The following is a 19,849-nucleotide window of genomic DNA, read 5'->3' on the forward strand; positions in this document are numbered from 1 at the left end:
AAACAAACAAAAAATGCTAGTTGGTGAATGTAATACACAGCAGCAAAAAGTGCACTATTTATAATTTGTTCCAAAAAGGTGTGCATTACAGTTGCTGTGCACTTGGAATTCCTTCTTTAAAATTAAGTGTTAGATCACCAAATCTTCCAGAAATGGAAAGTAACATCTGAGAATCAGGTAACCCTTGATGGGAAGAAAAGGAAGATGGGGGAAAATTGCACGGAGGGAAGATGGAAGGAATATAATAAAAAAGAAGAATGAGAAGGAAGAAAAGAGAAGGTGGATAGAGGATAAAAAGAAGGCAAGAAAAGAGGAATAAAAGGAAAGAAGGAAGGAAGAGGAAAAGAGGGAAGGAAGGAAAAGAAGAAAGGAAGAAAGAAATAGAGGAGAGAGGAAAAGAAAAAAGAGGATAAGAAAGAAAGAAGGCAGTAAGGGAAGAAAGAAAAGGAAGGGAGAATGAGGGATGGAAAGAGGATGGGAAAGAGATAGGAAGGAAAGAAAAAGGAAGGGGAAGAGATGGATGACAAGAGGATAGAAGGGAGGAAGGCAAGAAAGAAAAGGAAGAGATGGAAGGGTAGAAGGGAGAGAGGAAATAAAGGAAGGAAGGAAAAGAAAGGTGGGAAAACAAAAAGGAGAGAAAGAAGGTTAAAAAGGGCGGGTGGACAGAGACAGCAGGAGTGCGCACTGGCCTCCATGCCTGCTCCAAGATGACAACGATGCTGCCTCCTCCTCTTCCACTCCTGAGGCTTGCCCCCTTCATGCCACCTCACCAGAAAAGAGGAGGAGAAGGGGGGCACATGGAGCCTCCTGGAGCTGCTGCTGCTACATGGTGGGTGGTGCTTCTTGCTTGAACTCCTCCAAAAGCTTGGCGCATGGCCCCACAGCTGCCTCACCAGAACACATTGGCTCTGCTTATTTTGAAAAATAGCTGAGCTGCTCTTTCATTCACATACAGTGGAGAACGGTGGTTCCTGGCAAGGTGGCATGAAAGGGGTGGGCCCCACAAGCGGAAGAGGAGAAGGAAGTGAAGGCGGTGGGCAGGGAAGCTGGTGCATGCTCCCACTGCCTCTCTTGTGTGGGCGTGCACCCACCCACTCTTTATTGTATTACTTGAATGTAATGCACATGGTCATTTAACCAAAAAAGGTGCGCCTTAGAATTGTGTTGTTATAAGCTATAGGAGGCCTTTTTAGCAATCTTCTTCTCTTAAATACAGAACTTTACAAAGACGTATCTTCCATTTGTAACTCTTCCATATTTTCCCACCACTTCCATATATATCTTATTAGGGGGGGAAACCATTAAGGAAAAAAAGGCAAAGTATCATTGCATGGTTGGGAGGAGTGCTGAGAATCATCCATCTGGAAGTACTCTCATGAGGAGATTGGTTTACCGAGCCATAGTCACAAGACCTTTTACATTGGAGTCTGAGATTTATCTCCCTTTAGAGAATATGAGAAAAGAATTGGTCTTTAATATCTATATTTGTGGAGCACATCCAAGTAAGGAATGAGGATGAGGCTAGTTCAACTTGTTCCTTCAAATTAGATCTCCGATCAGAAGCAGAAATGCTGGTTACTTACAGGATTATAAATGAAACAGCTAGTTTTCATTTATGTGAAATATCCATATTAGCATGCAAGGATTGTACAGAGCTGGAAAATATATTGTATGAAGGGTACTAAGTGATGAGCAAGAACATAAAGAAATTAACCTAATCCAGCCTCGCGGTTACCAACTTCCTTTTTCAGATAACACAGCAGTTGTCGTTTTTTTAAACCTTGCACTTTCTTTAATGAAGAATAAAAATGCGTTCTAGGAATTCCACGTGGTAATTTAGGACCAAATATGTGGCATGTGAAAACCACAGATTTAAAGTAATTAGCTTCATGCAGACTGTGCGAGAGAGAGAGGGGCTTCTTAAATCACCATGAAATGTTAGTTACAGTTACACTACACAGTTATAGCCTATCGATTTAACCATTGTGCCTCCATCCTCTGGAATCCTGGGATATATAGTTTGCTGAACTTTTTAAAATACTATCTCCTGTAAGTCCCATGAAAGTTAAAATTGGTGGTCAGTGACTGAACACTTTCAAACCCTCTCTTAACTGCAAATCCCAGGAATTTATAGTTTAGTAAGTTAGTTTGAATTACCTCCTTTAACTCCCTTGTAACTCCATTGGATTATATTATGGCCGCTAAAGTGGTATCAAACTGCTGTAATTGTACAGTATGGATACACTCATTCTTTACCTAGTGTATTGTGTAGTCTGTCATTTTACACATTAAATGACTTCTTTTCTTAATACCTACTTAATGATACAAAAGAGTTCCACTTAATATATATTGAATAAAACCATGCAAAGTTGATTTAAATTTTTTTGTAATGCATATATATTTTCATTAATTTGCATTTAATCTAAATGAATAGAAGACATAGTAATTGCTGACTGGAAAAATGATTACCAGCATTTCCATGAAATTTTGGATTTGCTAAATCACTTAAATAACCAAATATGTGCCCATTTTCTCTCTGTATGATAATTATATGGAGTGCTTGACTAGTCCTGCATCATTTTGCAGCAGTAGCTAATTAGGTACCTATGGGAAGCTGTCCTCCATTAATGTACTGTGACATTTGAAGATTAAACTGATATAGCAAATATTTCATGGACTGTAACTATATGCAGTCACACATACATATCTGATTCCAAAAGTAAAGACAAAAGTAAATGTTTCCCCTGACATTAAGTCTAGTCATGTCAACTCTGGGAGGTGGTGCTCATCTTCATTTCTAAGCCAAAGAGCTGGCATTGTCTGAAGACACCTCCAAGATCATGTGACCAGCATGACTTCTGCCATGGAGCCAGGCATGTAGCCGGGGGGGGGGGGGGCTTGATTCCAGAAATAGCGTGTGGTTATTGTGGTTCATAAATCGCCTAGATCTCAGCAAGTCTGTCTCATTCTACATTTGTCAGTTTATTAGAGGGTGGTAGCCACCCTCTACATAAGCACCACAATGAGATTCGAAGCTGGCTCAATGGTGGGTGTCAACAAAAAAAAAATGCTAGTGTGTGTGATGTAGCACACATTAAACCAGAAACAGTGTGTTTTAAAAACCACCAGGAATTCTGGAATGAGACAGAAAAATCCATGGTCAGAATATATCTCATGCAGAACATGAAACCAGGACAGGAAAACACGGAGTGCTTGACAGGACACAATTAGCTTAAAACCAGAACAGGAAAACACAAAGCATTTGCCAAGGCATAACAAGCACTGACACTTTACAAAAACCCAAAACTTAGCCTTGCTTTCCACCCCTTTGTTATCATTTCCTATGCCCTACCATGGTCCAGCACTGATCCCAAACGGGAATGGATATGCTCATCAGTGCACTTGAGTGCACTGGGTAAGAATAAACATTTCTGGGTTCAGTTATAATCTGCAATCAGTGGGATATTGCGGCCACCATCTCAGCATTGAAGTGGGACCTGACTTTTTATGTAGGCTCTCCACGGCAGAAACCATTCTTTTTAATCCACTTTCTAACTTGAATTTCATACCCATGTAGAACCACCCATAGTGCAGCTGTGTATTTTCATAGAATCAGACCACAGGGCCATCCAGTCCAACCCTCATCATACATAATCAAAGCCCATTTGACAGATGGCCATCTGATCTCTGTTTAATACAGTGGTTCCCAACCAGTGGTCTGTGGACCACCAATGGTCTGCAAGAACTAAAATATGGTCTGTGGCCTCACCATTACTACACAGTTGCAACGAGAGCAACTATCTTGCGAAACCCTATTGTCTCGCGAAACCAAGACTTATTAAATATGATTTTCTGTGGGTGAGCAAATGGCAACTACTGGATGGCATATATTCTGTATCAGAAACTAGATCTGATGTGGTATATCCAATTCAGTTTTCTGAATCGGCACCACAAATAACCAAACCAAATCTAAAGTTGACCAAAAATTAATTCATAACCCTTTTGGTACTAATGTTGGAGAGTGGTCTCTGGTCAAAGTGGCCTCTGGTCAAGTGGTCCCTGGTCAAATAAAGATTGGGAATCACTGGCTTAATAGAATCATAAGATTTTGTGAAAATGTACTATTCAGGCTGACAAGAGACATAGTTGAATGAACTAACCAACTTTCTGTAGTGAAAGTTTGGAAAAAAATATTCATGTACATTATCAGGACCTCACTAATAAATCCTGCCCTAAATCCCATTGTTAGTATTAACTACAATAAGTTAAATATTTAGTTCATATCGGCGTGGGAAGCACAAAGTGTATTGTATCCTATGATTTCCAGATGTTTTACTGTGGGGCCCTACCACCAAATTATTTCATTTTAAACTAAGAAACTATTCATTTCTAATTTTCTTGAGTTAATTATTATATTTGTCATGTTAGTATCTAATACATTGTACCAGTGTACTAGCATGTTTACCAGGGGAGAGTCAATTTTGATGTTTTATACTGTTTTTTATCGATGGCATTGAATTGTTGCCAACACTGTGAACTACCCTGAGTCCCCTTTGGGGTTGAGAAGGGTGGTATACAAATACCACAAATAAATAAATAAATAAATAATAAAAAGCACAATATATTGTAATATTTCTATAATTGACACAAATGTACTGAATAATTATTATAATGTTAAATATGTGATCTATTTCTTACAGGCTGAGTTTAATTTGCAACCTGATTCACTATACTTCAATGATGGCCAGAGAAGAATTGACTTTGTTTTAGTTTATGAAGATGAGAATAAAAAAGAGGGCCATAAGAAGAGCTTCCACAGAAAGCAAATGGTTTGACTTGCCTTCGTTGTTTTGTGCTGCCTTTGATGGGATTTTTGCTTTTGTGCTCCCAGGTTTCTGTTTTAGCCCCATTAGTTGCTTATTCAGAGACAGAGGCCACTTTATTCATGGTGTATAACCAGCATGGCCAAACTTTGGTCCTCCGGTAGGCTGTTAGGAATTGTGGGAGTTGAAGTCCAAAACACCTGGAGGGCCAAAGTTTGTCCATGCCTGGTGTATAAGGTGAATCATTATTTCATAAACTCATAGGGTTGTAAGAAACCACAAGGGCCATCCAGTCCAACCCACTGCCATGCAGGAAAATATAATCAGAGCATTTATTTTTCACTCAAGTAGATGTGTGTTTGGATGTTCTTGTCCTAATTTTACTTTTGTTTGTTGTATCCTGTTGGACTTCACTCCTAGCTGAAAGAGATGTCATCCTCTGAATTTCAAATGTATGCTAGCAAGCTTTAAATGTTACTCATACCATATTGGCTTGTAACATGTAATAGTATCCACCCTTTCCAGATATAATTTTGTTTAAGGAATGTATCATTACAAAATATACCTTTGAGTGACAGATTTTTTAAAAAAAATAAAGAATAACATTTTCCCTATACGTAGAAAACCAGACCTATAGGAGGTTTCTGTGCTATATCCCTTCCTTGCTAGTTTTCTACAAGCAAAAACATGTTTGACATTGGGGTCTTGTTCTGTCATGGTATGGATCCACCCAAATTCAGAGGTGATCAATATGATAGTGACAAAAGTTGAAGAACAGGTCCTCATTATGACAACCCTTTAGCCTTAGAATCAAAGAAGCCTTGAGTTAGAAGCAACCACAAAGGCCATCTAGTTCAACCTACTGCCATGTGCCCAAGAGGCCCCAAATTGAAGTGGAATTTGTTGATCCAAGTCTGTATGTATGTGTGCCATATGCAAATGTATGCATTCCCAGTAGAGCATGTAGAGACATCATTCACACATTTTGCATAGCCAGAGGATTAGCTCACAAAAGCATTGTGATTATCAATGAAATAGTTTCCCGTGGGACTGCGAGTACTGCAATTCCTTCTCGTGTGGTTTTTTCCTGTCTTTCTTCACTGTCTAACTTATATATCTATACATGAAAGTCCAAAATACTATGTCCTGGATTTGAAGAGATTTACTAGTTCTTTCTTGGGCCATGCCTACACAGCCAAAATAAAGTGGTCTCACTGCTCAGCTGCTGCATTCAGCCATTAAGCAGTTATTCCATTTATAGTGTCACCATACATTTTTTTTTTCATGTCAGGAGCTACTTGAGAAAAGTTTCTTCTCATGTGAGAGAATTGGCCATCTGCAGGGACATTTCCCAAGGATGCTTTACCATCCTGTGAGAGGCTTTTCTCATGTCCCCACATGGGAAGGTGGAACTGGCAGATGGGAGCTCATCCTGTTAAACGCATTCAAACAGCTGACCTTCAGATCAGCAGTTCAGCCAGTATAATGGTTTAACCCATTGTGCCACCATGGCTCATACACTGAAGTCAACTCAATGGCATGTAAAAACAACCAATTTTCCTACATAGCTTCAGAAGCCACAAGAGTTTTATTAGGAATCACACAAAATCCTACCTAAAATGTATCAGTACATTGGAATAATTTCTGATTACATGGCAATCAGTATTTTCCTCTTTGGAAATTAGGGGGCCATTTTTATTATTAAATTCAATTTAGCATTTCATTGACAGCTGCATTTAAGTATTCCATATGCTCCTTGATCACCTTCCTGAATGTGATGTGGCTGAACTGTCAATGTGTGAAAAAGTGCCAGGTTTTTAATCTATCCTCATTGTTTAAATTGAGTTTAAACAATTATTTGATATTTTTGTGGTGTTTGGCTTGTGTGAATTATCAGGATAAGAACTTTCTCCAATTTTCCAATCAATCTTAACAGAGAAAGAGGCAAGCGTATCAGTCTAACCTGATCAGCCGTGGCTTACAGCTTGAAGCAACAAGGTCGGTGAGTATGGTTTCTAATGTATTTTTTGAAAGCATGAATTATTCAGTCCAAAAACAGAAGAAACTGCATGTTTACAGAAGTGGGACTGAAATCTATTGATGGACTGAATTACATCTTCCTCCATATAACTGTTTGGAAATAGGTTATAAAGGTTAAAATAACATCTATTTTATGCATGGCTTCTCAGCTTTTGACAAGATAACTGGTATCAGTGAGCAGCTCACACTTAGGTGTAAATGGATTAATTACATTGAAGACAGATTTACACAATAAGAGCAATGTTTGGAGTTCTGTTCCAACCTGGGACAACACTGTCTTTTCTGTAATGTTTGGAGTAACTCCCTCCATTGAAATGAAAGGCAAAGCTGGCTTATGCAGGAGCTCTAAAGTCCGTTGAGGGTGCACCGCTTCTTCAAATTAATGTGAGTTTTTTCTGAAATCCTGTAGATTCTAAATGCTTATAGAGTATTGCTTTTTCTGCCCATCTTCTCTTTCCATGATTTGTGCAGTACAAGTTCATCTCGGTCTACATTAGTGGACACAATTATAAAATGACTATATAGTTGTTAAAGATGGATTGCCATTGTTTAGCTCCTGTAATTGCACTATTCAGTCTTTGATGAAAATTGCATAGTGGCTCACTTCTCCACAACAGTGTTGCCTGCCTTTAGATAACCATCAGTGCATGTTACTAAAATGGAATTGGGTGAATAGAGGGAAAATTGATCCTTTTCACTGGCACAATTTGCAGCACTTGTGCTCAATCGCAAGGTAATAATAAAAACCAAAAGCAAATCAAACTTTAGGCCCAGTGTGATCATACTGATGGTCGTATATGAATTTTCAGCTAGTTTATTCCATTGATAATAATTGTCAATCACCACCTTTCCAGAAATCCAACTTTGCATAAGCATAGCTAGCAATAGGAGTTTGGTGTATGATTGCCATGTAAGATGCTTGACAGATTTGGTATTTATCATATCAGAAGCAAACCAAGGGTACAGTTGTAATCTATATAAATAAAAATGCAATGTCCATTTGTGGGATTAACATAACTCAAAAATCATTGGATGAATTGACACGAAATTTGGACACTATACAGACCAACAAGTGACCATCACTCATAAACTCCTCCCAAAAATAGCGGAAGGGACTTAAAAACCCAAAAAAGCTAAATGACGATGCAGTTGCATGTGCGAAAACGACAACTCCCAGCATCCCCTAGGCCAGGCCCTTTAGGGGAGGAGGATGCTCCAAATGCACTGCTTTCAAGCTGCAAGCTTGCTTCTCCTTGGATTTCTTTGAGCGCATTCCAATATTTCCTATTTGCTATTCCTGGACTGCAACTCCCAGCAATCCACCAGATAGATAAGATATATAAATTAGATAGAGATAGATAATAGGTAGGTAGATCAATCAGGAGGATTGCTGGGAGTTACAGTCCAAGAGTAGGTAGAGAAGGAAGAAAGGAGAGAAAGAAAAAGGGAGGGTAAGGAAGGAAAGAGGTAGGGAAGGAAGGAAGGAAGGAAGGAAGGAAGGAAGGAAGGAAGGAAGGAAGGAAGGAAGGAAGGAAGGGAGGAAGGGAGGAAGGGAGGGAGGGGAAAGAAGGAAGGAAGGAAAGAGGGAGGGAAGGTTGGCCACAGTAACACATGGTGGGTACAGCTAGTGTATTAAAAAACACAAAAAAAACTTGGCATTATATTAAATGTTCTTTGACCCGTACCTAGCCACTTGGAGTGCCTCTGGTGTTGCTATAAGAAGGTCCTCCATTGTGCATGTGGCATTGTAATAGGTGGTATGTGGTTTGCTCTTCTCCACACTTGAATGCTGTGGACTCCACTTTGTGGCCCCATTTCTTAAGGTTGGCTCTGCATCTTGTGGTGCCAGAGTGCAGTCTGTTCAGCGCCTTCCAAATCGCCCAGTCTTCTGTGTGCCCAGGGCATTTGGTGGAAGATTTGACAACTTAAAACAAGACATTATGTGCTTCTCAATGGTGACATGTCATTATGTATGTCTTATATTATATTAGTATGCTAAAAAGATCAAACTAAATCCTAAAGCTTGTATAACTTATTATTAGAATGAGAATTATCATGTTTATTTATATCTAGCTTTTTTTCAGAGCTGAGACCCCAGGAAGCTTACAAAAATTTAAAAGACTAAGGACACATATTTCCATGAGTTACTCTGCAAAGAAAGGGACTTTCCAAAAATCTAGTCCTAAATTCAATGAACTTGGACGTAACAGAGAAGAATGTTTTCCAGGCAGCCGATAGTATATTGAATCTGGGAAAAGAAAAATAATGAGAAAGTTATGGGTTTTCCACTGCTATTATTCCTCCCCTGGTGATAGACTAGTTAGGGAAAATGGAAGGGAAAGAAGTAAGGAAGGTTTGTTTGGCAGACAGTTGGGGTTGGCTCAGCACTGATGCAAGGCAAATGGAGCCAAGTCTCAAATCTTGGCTTAGTTGAAATATACTTTACATTTCGCAAGTTAAAATCACCCTTTCTGCTAGGATTAGTGACCAAGACTCCTATACCTGGTCATAGACTGTCACTTTTCCCCTTAGAAAAAATGCATCACTTGCATACTACTTGAGCCAATATAGTGAAATTGTTTGAATGTTTACTTGTATTGTTTTTGTTATTTTTATTTTCATTATATTTTATTGCTGTATTTTATGTTGTATTTTTGCATTGTTGTAATTGTTGGGCTTGGCCTCTTGTAAGCCGCCCCGAGTCCCCTTGGGGAGATGGTGGCGAGGTATAAATAAAGTATTATTATTATTATTATTATTAATAATAATAATAATAATAATGATGAGATGGGATTCTGTTAGACACAGGTTAGAGTCCTGCTTGCTCATAGAAGCCTAATGGGTGGCAAATGCTCTCTGAACAAACCTTGCCAAGAAAACCCCATGATAGATTCACCTTAAGGTCACCATAATTTAGAAACAACTTGAAGGTATAAACAACTTGAAGGTACACTTTTCTGCCAACATCTCCAGTTATTGCGTCCAAAATGTCTTCATAGGATTTTTTCTGGTTCTAAACAGATGCAAGAAAGGGTTTAAAATGCAAAAAAGATAAAACAAACAATATTTTCATATAATTTTATTGCAGGTCTTGGATGAAAAGTGTATATTTGTAAAAGTGCATGTGCCCTGGGAAGTCCTTTGCAGATATGCGGAGATCATGCACATTCGATTGCCTCTGCAGCCCAGTGATCTGAAAACCCATAATTCAGCATTTGGCTGGGTTAGAAAATTCTTCAGTGTGGATAAAGAAATCATCAAGCCAGAGCAAGATTTTTTTACTGCTCCATTTGAAAATGACCGTTTATCAGATTTTCATATTCAAGACAAGGATACATTCTTCACTCCAGCAACACGGAGCCGAATAGTAAGTCCCAGACAGCTGTATATGGATGGATTTATTTCTCTATTTAAGTTCCAGTAAAGGCTAATATTTTCTCTTTCTTAATGTTTTTTAAGTGACAAATGTCTTGCAAAACACAAACATCAGGGAAGAACAATTGCTTTTAAATGGTCATAGCTTAAGGAAGGAGTCATAGTAAAGTAGAGCATATATTTGGCTTACAAGGGCCCAATTCAAAGTGCAATTGATTACCTATAAAGCCCTATACACTTCGGGTCCAATCTCTCTTTGAGACTGCATCTCCTTCTATGAACCAGCACGAGCATTAAGATCTGTTGGGGAGGACCTTCTTTCGTCCCACCACCATCTCAAGCATGCTTGGTGGGGACAAGAGAAAGGGTCTTCTCAGTGGTGGCTCCCCAGCTCTGGAATACCTTCCCTAAGGAAGTCATGCCTTCCAAGTGAGTCTAAAGACACGGCTCTTCAAACAGGCCTTTGATCCTGAGTAATCTATGGCCGATATGATAAATCATTGATAGTACTGGCCCACACTTTGATTGATTGTTATGACAGATAGCTGGCAAGCAGGTTCCACTGCATTTTAGGAATTTTCAAATTTTCAAAATTTTATAATTTTATTAATGAGATTTTTATGCACTGTTGATTATACTTACGTCATTGTATTTATACTCATGTATTGTTGTCTGCATGTGGCACTTGGAGTGCTTCTGTGAGCCACCCTGAATCCCTTTGGAGAGATGGTGGAGGGGTACAAATAAAGATTACTATTATCTAGTTAAGTCCACCATATTCCTAGAAGGGTTTGAAAAGGTCATGGCCTAAAATCCCATAAGAACTGATTTAAGTATTCATAACCCATGCTGAGCTCATCTAGATAGACCATTGCCCTGAATCAATAAGGGAACTACCAGACTTATGAACACTATTCAGACAGATACTTTCAGCTGTACTTTCAGATGGTTTTAACTCCTACAATGCTGTGATCTACTTGTCTTCATCATAGTCAATGTAGTCCACTTGCCAGAAAAAATCTGGACTCCATTTTCTATTTTCTAGTATACATTGCCAATTTAAAAACTGTAGGCAGGGGGCTTGTTTCTTTGTGAAAGAAAACAGAGGAATTTAATGACTTGGCAAATGCTTGACATTGAATCTCTATGCAACACAAAAATGTTGCAGTATGAAGATACACTACTTCGCAGTGAGTGCTATGCAGTTACCTTCTGGTTCCTAAACTTTCATCAAACATTGTCTATAGCTTTGAAATTATTAGTGATACATTCCAAAGCCTAGTATCAAAATAGAGGTAGATATAAGTGGTCTTTCCATGTTTGTTGTAATTGCTCACTGGGAGCTGTCTTAGAGATATGCCTGTTTTCTATCAAGAGCTATAAGAATCAGTAAGTAGCAAATGTTCACATAATAAGATTATCAAGTTTGAAATATACAGTCTAGGATGGCACCATCTGAACAATGAATATTTCTAGAAGTCTTTGCCATAAAGTAGCCATTCTCTGAATTTATTCTAGCTTGTTTTCTACACAACTAGATCATGCTTTCTTAAGAATGTGTTGAATTTTTCAGGCTTACTTTATCCTTTGTCGTGGGGAATACGCCATTCGAGACAATGTGAAAAAGTTTGGGATTAATAAACTATTAGATTCTGGAATCTACAAGGCAGCTTTTCCACTGCACGATGTAAGTACATTTTTAAAAGCTATTAAAACAAAATATATTATCATAAATATAAAAGAATTTATAGAAAACAATAGGAAAATCTTAGCTGAGCCTTTAGCAATATGGTATATTGTTCTTCAATATTTTGCAAGCTACCACAAATGAGAAACATCACATATTTATAAGATACTGTAAAGTGAGGCAAAGCCAAATAATGCACATACTGCACTTTAGGAATTTTGCCTGCAATTTATCCAGATTTTATGCATAATGTTTTTACAATACCATATGGAATTAGAGTGATATGTGCAAGGAGCATGGAAGTATTAACTCAAAGACTTAATTCGGATCTGCATGCATTATTTACTGATACATCACACAATCCTAGACACTTGGGAAGTGTCTGACGTGTGATCAAGTACAAAAGCCAGCACAGTGATCTTGTTTGCTGTGTACTAATCTTGTTATGTATCTAGTAATAATAATAATAACAATAACAACAACTGATTTTTGTATGCTACCCTGAGAACATAGTGCAATATATAAACAGTTCAAATAAAGAAAATGGCTACCAAGAAATTTTACAGTGATTTTAACCAAGGTTACATGTACATTATCCTACATCTGGCCTGAACATGGTAGAAGGGGAAATCGCACGTGTGGCATCATGCTTTCCATCTGCATTGTTCTACTCTGTTGATCCATAAGGTCTAAATGATTAAAGAGGCAATTTTTGGCTTTCTTAGTTAAAAAAATTCAATCTGTGCCTTTTCCCCCCCTATGGTACTTTGGGGGGAAATTAGCCATGTAAAAACATTTAGGAAGATTCCCTGTTACTGCGTTTTAAACAAAAATTTTGAAACGATTTGCCTTAGTTCTTTAGTATTGCACATTTTTCATGTTCTCATTTTTGTTCAGTGCTTTAGCTTGCCTCTTACATATGACAAGTAGCAATTGCCTCCAGGTTCATGGCAGCATTTCTTGTTGCTTGGTGCAGTTTCCAAGTCTGGCATTCTGTTCCACATTATTTATGGGAAGGTAATCTACAGTATAATTGTGATAACATAGCAGCACTCAGTCTCAGGATGAAAAACAGAATGAAAGAGGCACTTTCTGCTCATTTTCTGAAAGGAAAAAATAATCTGTTTTACAGTCAAGATTTAACCATCAATCACAGGATCCTGCCTGCCCAAATGAACGGTACCTGCTATACAGGGAATGGGCTCATCCTCGAAATATTTTAAAATTACAACCCCTGGATCTTGTCAGGTCAGTATGGATAGACATTAGAAAGATTGTAATGCCACTTCAAATATGTACTGCCTCTCGTCATCATTATATGGTAATTCAAACAGAAATGTAACAGCATAGTTAAAACTTTAACTGGTTTTTATATAAACCTGGGCTTTAGCACAGCTGGTCAGTCAATGATAAGACCTACCAACCAAAAGGTTGCCAGCTTGAAGGCCCGGGTCAGCGTGAGCTCCTGAGTGTCAGCCCAGCTTACTGTTTACCTAAGCAGTTTGAAAACAGCTTGAGCTATAAGTAGAGAAATTAGGTACCACTAAAAAGCGGGGGATGTATTTTACGACACCATAAAGAAAAAAATCAGAAAATGCCTGGCAACCAAGAGGAAGGAGGACGTCCTGACGGCTCTTTGTCATAGAGGATGGAGTGACAGCACCCCCTTGTGACTGAATTTGAGCACAACCTCCAAGGTGCCAAAAAGCTGGACATCGACACAACATAACTCCTTTCTGTTCTGTCTGTCTCTGTCCTTTCTATCCAAAATGGTATTGCATGTTTGACATGTATGTATACTGTGATCTGCCCTGAGTCCCCTTGGGGAGATAGGATGGAATGTAAATAAAGTGTTATTCTATTATTATTTCATTACATACAATTTATTTGTTTTCTCCCCCTTCCTTCTTATTTGTTCTTTTTATAACTAACATGGCCACATTTATGAAAAGTAAATCAAATATGACAATTGCACACTTTTTGTGGTGTGACAGAGACGCTAATCAAAGATGTGATCTAACACATTTCATTGCTTCTGTGATCTAACACAGAAGTATTGCCTGTGTGAAGAAAACAAAACATCTCAATATTTTATTCACTTTAGAAAAAAAATCTCTGTGAAGCTTCTCAAAGACTGAGAGCTTGACCTTGTATAATCATACAGCTCTTTGCATGTTTGTAAACATGATCAAGACATCCATGCCTGTTTGTATAGTAAATCAGAATCAAATTCCTATATAGAAGGAGGAAGACCTACAAATTTGTTTAATTTAATGGTTTTGTGAATGTTACTTACACTGTCATTTCATTGAGTTACACTGTAATTCATTGTAATTACAATGCATGGATATGAATATAATTTAATGCATAAATTAATCTTTCTCTCAATCCTCCCTTATCCTAATCTTAGCAAAATTCTAGGGAAAGATGTTTCACACTTTTAGAAAACTTGCAATTTTAACATAAGTACGTTTTTTCCCCTTGTTTTGAGATGTGTTACCCTGGGAGCAAATTCCCTTTTTTTGAAGACTGTATGATGAGCTGAAATGTAATAAATAAATTCTTCCTTTTTTCTGTATCTTCCTACTGAAATTCAGAGGGTTGCTGGGCAGCAAGCAAGATAGTATTACTGTCACTGAAATGTCATCCCTGAATACAGAAAAAATCAAAAGGCCTGAGCATTTACAGTGTATCTACACCAGTGGTTCCCAACCTTTTTTTGACTATGGACCACTTTGATTTATTTTTTTTGTTAGCAGGGACCACAAGGTTCAAGAATAATAAACTGTTAATCTAAAAATAAACTTTAATCAACCCTTTTAACATATTCATTAAACTTAATAGTAACATGAATTAAGAGTACTATTATAATATAAAGAGAACATTTTAAACAGAAAATTACCGTTTTCATCAATGTGATTTTTGAGTTTGCATCTTCTTTACAAGTTGGATAATCTTGGGGCTAATATTAATGCCCAGTGTTACACAGATATCATCGCTTACTTTCAATCAGTTCCTGGACTTGTTTTTAATTACTGGAAAAGCAGAAAACCCTTGTTCGCATAAATAAGTTGTGGAGAAGAGTATAGGATAGCGCAAGGTAATTCCCCGAATTTTAGTATTTAGAATTTTACACCAAAACGCCTCAAGAGAATCAGATTCAAATGCATCCTTGCCATTTTGAAATTCAATGAGCTCTTCCTGGATTTCTTCTGCAACCTCTCCAACATTAGTACAAAAAGTATAAATGTAAAAAAACAAAAGCTATATTGTCTTTTTCATAACAATTGAAATTCATTTCAATCATTGTTAAATAAGTCAAAAAATAATATGGACTCATTATCAGTAAAACTACTGGAGCCATTGAATGACTAAACAGCAAAACAGAATCACTGACACATCCAAGCAAGACAAAAGAATGCGTGAGACTGACTGATGCTGGGTGATGTATGTGACATGTGCTGTTGATCGCTTGCCCTCCTCCCGATCTCCCACGCTTCCTGACATCCTACTCACCGCCGCCACCTGCATAGCAATAGATTCATTAAAATGAATAAAGGTTTAAAATTTAAAATGTTTCGCAGATTATATTTTAGATCTTGCAGACCACTGGTTGGGAACCACTGATGTACACTGTAAAATGAATGCCATTTGAACCACTTTAACTGCCATTGCTCAATGCTCTGGAATCTTGGGAGAGAATTCTGGTGCCTCACCAAACTCCAGCTCTCAGGAGTCTACAACATCAAGACATGGCAGTCCAAATGGTGTTCAAACTGCATTCATTCTACAGTGTAGATGCACCCTCAGTTTTTCTGAAGAATCTGGCAGTACTGAAGGTGCTACCATGCACACTATTTCTTGCTCGTCCATTATGAAACACAGAGGGAATTGTTTTAATTAATTATTTATTATTTATTTATTTATTATTTATTATTTGCACTTGTTAACCGCCACTCTCAGCCCGAGGGCGACTCGTGGCGGTGTACAGAACATAGAACATAGAAAGACAACTGTTTACAGTAGATTAAGACCATAACACAACATCTTACTAATACACAACTAATTAAACTAAAAATCCGCTTCGTCTTGTTTGGGGTCATAGTCAATCTCATAGTCATAGTCCATTCCGGTGGTCATTCCAAAAACATAGCACTTAGTTGAAGGCCTTTTCGAAGAGCCAGGTTTTCAGGCCCTTACGGAAGGCCATGAGGGAAGGCGCCTGTCTGATTTCAGCAGGGAGGGAGTTCCATAGCTGGGGGGGCACCACCGAGAAGGCCCGCTCTCTTGTCCCCGCCAGGCGTGCCTGTGAGGCAGGCGGGACCGAGAGAAGGGCCTCCCCAGATGATCTCAAGGTCCTCGTGGGCTCGTAGGCCGAGATGCGGTTCTCAAGGTATTTTGGGCCGGAACCGTTTAGGGCTTTGTAGGATAACACCAGCACCTTAAATTGGGCCCGGTAGCAGATCGGCAGCCAGTGGAGCTGGGACAACAAGGGCGTTGTGTGCTCCCTGCGTCCCGCTCCGGTTAACAACATGGCTGCCGCGCGCTGGACTAGCTGGAGCTTCCGGGCCGTCTTCAAGGGCAGCCCCACGTAGAGAGCGTTGCAATAGTCGAGGCGGGATGTGACCAAAGCGTGTACCACCGTGGCCAAGTCAGACTTCCCAAGATACGGGCGCAGCTGGCGCACGAGCCGAAGCTGTGCAAATGCTCCCCTGGTCACCGCTGAAACCTGGGGATCCAGGCTCAGCGATGAGTCCAGGGTCACACCCAAGCTGCGAACCTGCGCCTTCAAGGGGAGTGCGACCCCGTCCAGCACAGGCTGTAACCCTATACCCTGCTCGGCCTTGCGACTGACCAGGAGTACCTCTGTCTTGTCTGGATTTAATTTCAGTTTGTTCGCCCTCATCCAGACCGTCACAGCGGCCAGGCACCGGTTCAGGACTTCGACAGCCTCCTTAGTAGCAGGTGGGAAGGAGTGACAGAGTTGGACGTCATCTGCGTACAGGTGACACCGCACCCCGAAACTCCGGATGATCTCACCCAGCGGCTTCATGTAGATGTTAAACAGCATGGGAGACAGTATGGAGCCCTGAGGAACACCACAGGTCAAAGGCTGTGGTGTTGAACAGGAGTCCCCCAGTAACACCTTCTGGGTACGACCCTCCAGAAATGACTGGAGCCACCGCAAAGCGGTGCCCCCAAGGCCCATCTCTGCAAGGCGTCCCAGAAGAATACCGTGGTCGACGGTATCGAAGGCCGCTGAGAGGTCCAGGAGCACCAACAGGGACACACTCCCCCTGTCTAGCTCCCGGCGGAGATCATCCACTAAGGCGACCAAGACCGTCTCGGTACCATGTCCCGGTCTGAAGCCAGACTGTGCCGGATCCAGAAAATCCGTGTCTCTCAAGAATACCTGGAGTTGTGAGGCCACCACGCTTTCCATGACTTTGCCCAAGAAGGGAAGATTGGAAACAGGCCGAAAGTTGTCAAATTTGGTGGGGTCTAGTGATGGTTTCTTCAACAGCGGCTTTATAATAGCCTGTTTTAGGCTCGCTGGAATCGTGCCTTCCCGAAGGGAGGCATTAACCACCACCATTACCCACTCAGCCAATCCCCCTCTGGCCTCTTTCAGAAGCTAGGATGGGCAGGGGTCTAGGATGGACGTGGTAGGCCTCATTCCTCCAAGTATCTTGTCCACATCCTCGGGTTTCACAAACTGAAAAGAATCCATCAAAATAGGACAAGCAGGTGCTTGTGTCACATCCACAGAGACTGCATTTAATGTGGCGTCCAGCCCAGAACGGATCAAAGCGACTTTGTCTGCAAAGAACCGAGCAAATGCTTCACAGCGCGTGGCCGAGTTGTCAGGGCTCCCGCCTGAAGTAGGGGGAGTTAAAAGACCTCTGACAATCCGAAACAACTCCGCCGGACGGTTTTTTGCAGATGCAATAGTGGCCGCAAAGAAAGTTTTCTTTGCGGCTTTTATTGCTGCGGCATATGCCCTTAAAAAGGACACAAACCGTGCTCGATTTGGCTCGCTTGGGTCTGAGCGCCACACGCTCTCTAGTTCCCTCTTCCTTCGCTTCATCGCTGCCAGCTCCTCAGTGAACCAAGGAGCTGGTTTAGCTCGGTTACTTGAGAGGGGACGTTCCGGAGCGATCCTGTCAATTGCCCTGGTCATCTCCCCATTCCAGAGAGCCACCAAGGCCTCGACATGGTCACCTACCGAGGTAGCGGGGAAATCCCCAAGAGCCGTCAGGAATCCATTCGGATCCATAAGCCTCCTGGGGCGGACCATCTTAATGGGTCCTCCACCTTTGCGGAGGTTAGGGGGCGCAGTGAGCCTAAATCTGATCAGGAATTGGTCGGTCCATGGCAACGGAGAGATAGACAACTCCTCCACACCGCCACCCTGCTCCCATCCCTGGCAGAAAACCAAGTCCAATGTGTGTCCAGCACAGTGGGTGGGGCCAGTTATTTGTTGGGACAGCCCCATGGTTGCCATGGCAGACATGAAGTCCTGAGCCGCTCCTGTGAGGGTTGCCTCGGCATGGATGTTGAAGTCCCCCAGCACAAGAAGCCGTTGGGACTCCACCACCAGGCTCGAGACCACCCCCGCTAGCTCAGGCAGGGAGACTGTAGTGCAGCGAGGTGGACGGTACACTACAAGGATCCCTATTCTGTCCCGGTCACCCACCCTCAGGTGGACGCATTCGAAATTTGTGGTCTGCGGGATGGGACTCCTGGTCAGATGGATGGAATCTCTATAGACCACTGCGACCCCGCCTCCCCGTCCTCCGGCTCTTGGTTGGTGTTGCATGGAGAAGCCTGGAGGACAAAGCTGGGAGAGCATGAAAGATTATGTAGTCACATTTGCAGTTTCAGAAGAGATGTTTTTCTTCACAGGAAATATTATGGTGAGAAAATTGGGATCTATTTTGCTTGGCTGGGATTCTATACTCAAATGTTACTCCTGGCAGCAATAGTTGGACTTGGATGCTTTTTGTATGGATATTTCACCAAGGACAATTGTACTTGGAGGTAAGCTATAACAATTCATTTACTCCATTTTATACTGTATATGATCCAACAGAGTACTCCCCAGTTGTTCATTATGTCATGGATAGCATGGAGAGGTTGGATGAGGGATTCCCAATAGAAGGCTCAGCAGTAGAACTGGAGCCTAGCAATGAACTGCAACTCTCTCAGCCATGTCCTAAAGGAACATCTATAGAAGAAATGATTACTCAGCTAAGCAGGCTGAGGAAGAGTTATCTGTTCCTGCAATTGTTGAGTTAAGAAAAGAAATTGGCTGTGAAGATCATTGAGGGCCCTTCCACATCCTTATAACCCAGAATATCAAGGCAGAAAATCCCACAATATCTACGTTGAACTGGGTTATCAGAGTCCACACTGCAGTATATTCCAGGTCAAAGGAAAAAATGTGGAATTTTATTCAGCTGTGTGGAAGGGGCCTAAAGCTAGCTGAGAAGAGAGCCAACAACAGGTAACACCTGTGAAAGTAAGGTTTAAGAGACGAGTATCTCGATTGCTGGCTGCAACATTAGTGCCTGAGTCAAGATCCTGGAGCTTTGGTCTCTTGTGCTCTCTGGAACCTTGGACATCAGCTTTGGAATTGTGGACTTAACCTTGCATCTTGCATATTACGGTCAATTGGCTCTTGACCCTGAAATGGACATTGGGATTTCCCTCTTGTGTATTCCTTTGAGTATTTGGCATCTTTGTGGACTATTCGGCTAGACCTGAGACTGTTTGTATATACTCTGCCTGTATTTGGGGGTCATGGCCTTGGCACCTTAGCTTGTCTTCTTATTAATCAAGGCTATAGTCTCACACATGGTGGTCCAGGAATAACTTGAGTTGACCTCAGTAGATTAGGTAGATCACATCTAAGTAAGATGTG

At 40.7% G+C, this 19,849-nt stretch overlaps 1 protein-coding gene across 2 annotated transcripts in view; it reads left to right on the forward strand.

Moving 5' to 3' along the window:
- Positions 1–19,849, forward strand: part of ANO6 (anoctamin 6) — an 89,097-nt gene that overhangs the window by 29,764 nt on the left and 39,484 nt on the right. For both annotated transcript variants that reach the window (XM_060777560.2, XM_060777561.2), the window contains exons 3-8: positions 4,701–4,829; positions 6,760–6,825; positions 9,952–10,230; positions 11,812–11,925; positions 13,058–13,173; positions 18,832–18,966. In XM_060777560.2, the coding sequence (XP_060633543.2) occupies positions 4,701–4,829; positions 6,760–6,825; positions 9,952–10,230; positions 11,812–11,925; positions 13,058–13,173; positions 18,832–18,966 (839 nt within the window). The remainder of the gene's footprint in view (positions 1–4,700; positions 4,830–6,759; positions 6,826–9,951; positions 10,231–11,811; positions 11,926–13,057; positions 13,174–18,831; positions 18,967–19,849) is intronic.

Source organism: Anolis sagrei, chromosome 5 (assembly GCF_037176765.1).
Source record: "Anolis sagrei isolate rAnoSag1 chromosome 5, rAnoSag1.mat, whole genome shotgun sequence".
NCBI lineage: Eukaryota > Metazoa > Chordata > Lepidosauria > Squamata > Dactyloidae > Anolis > Anolis sagrei.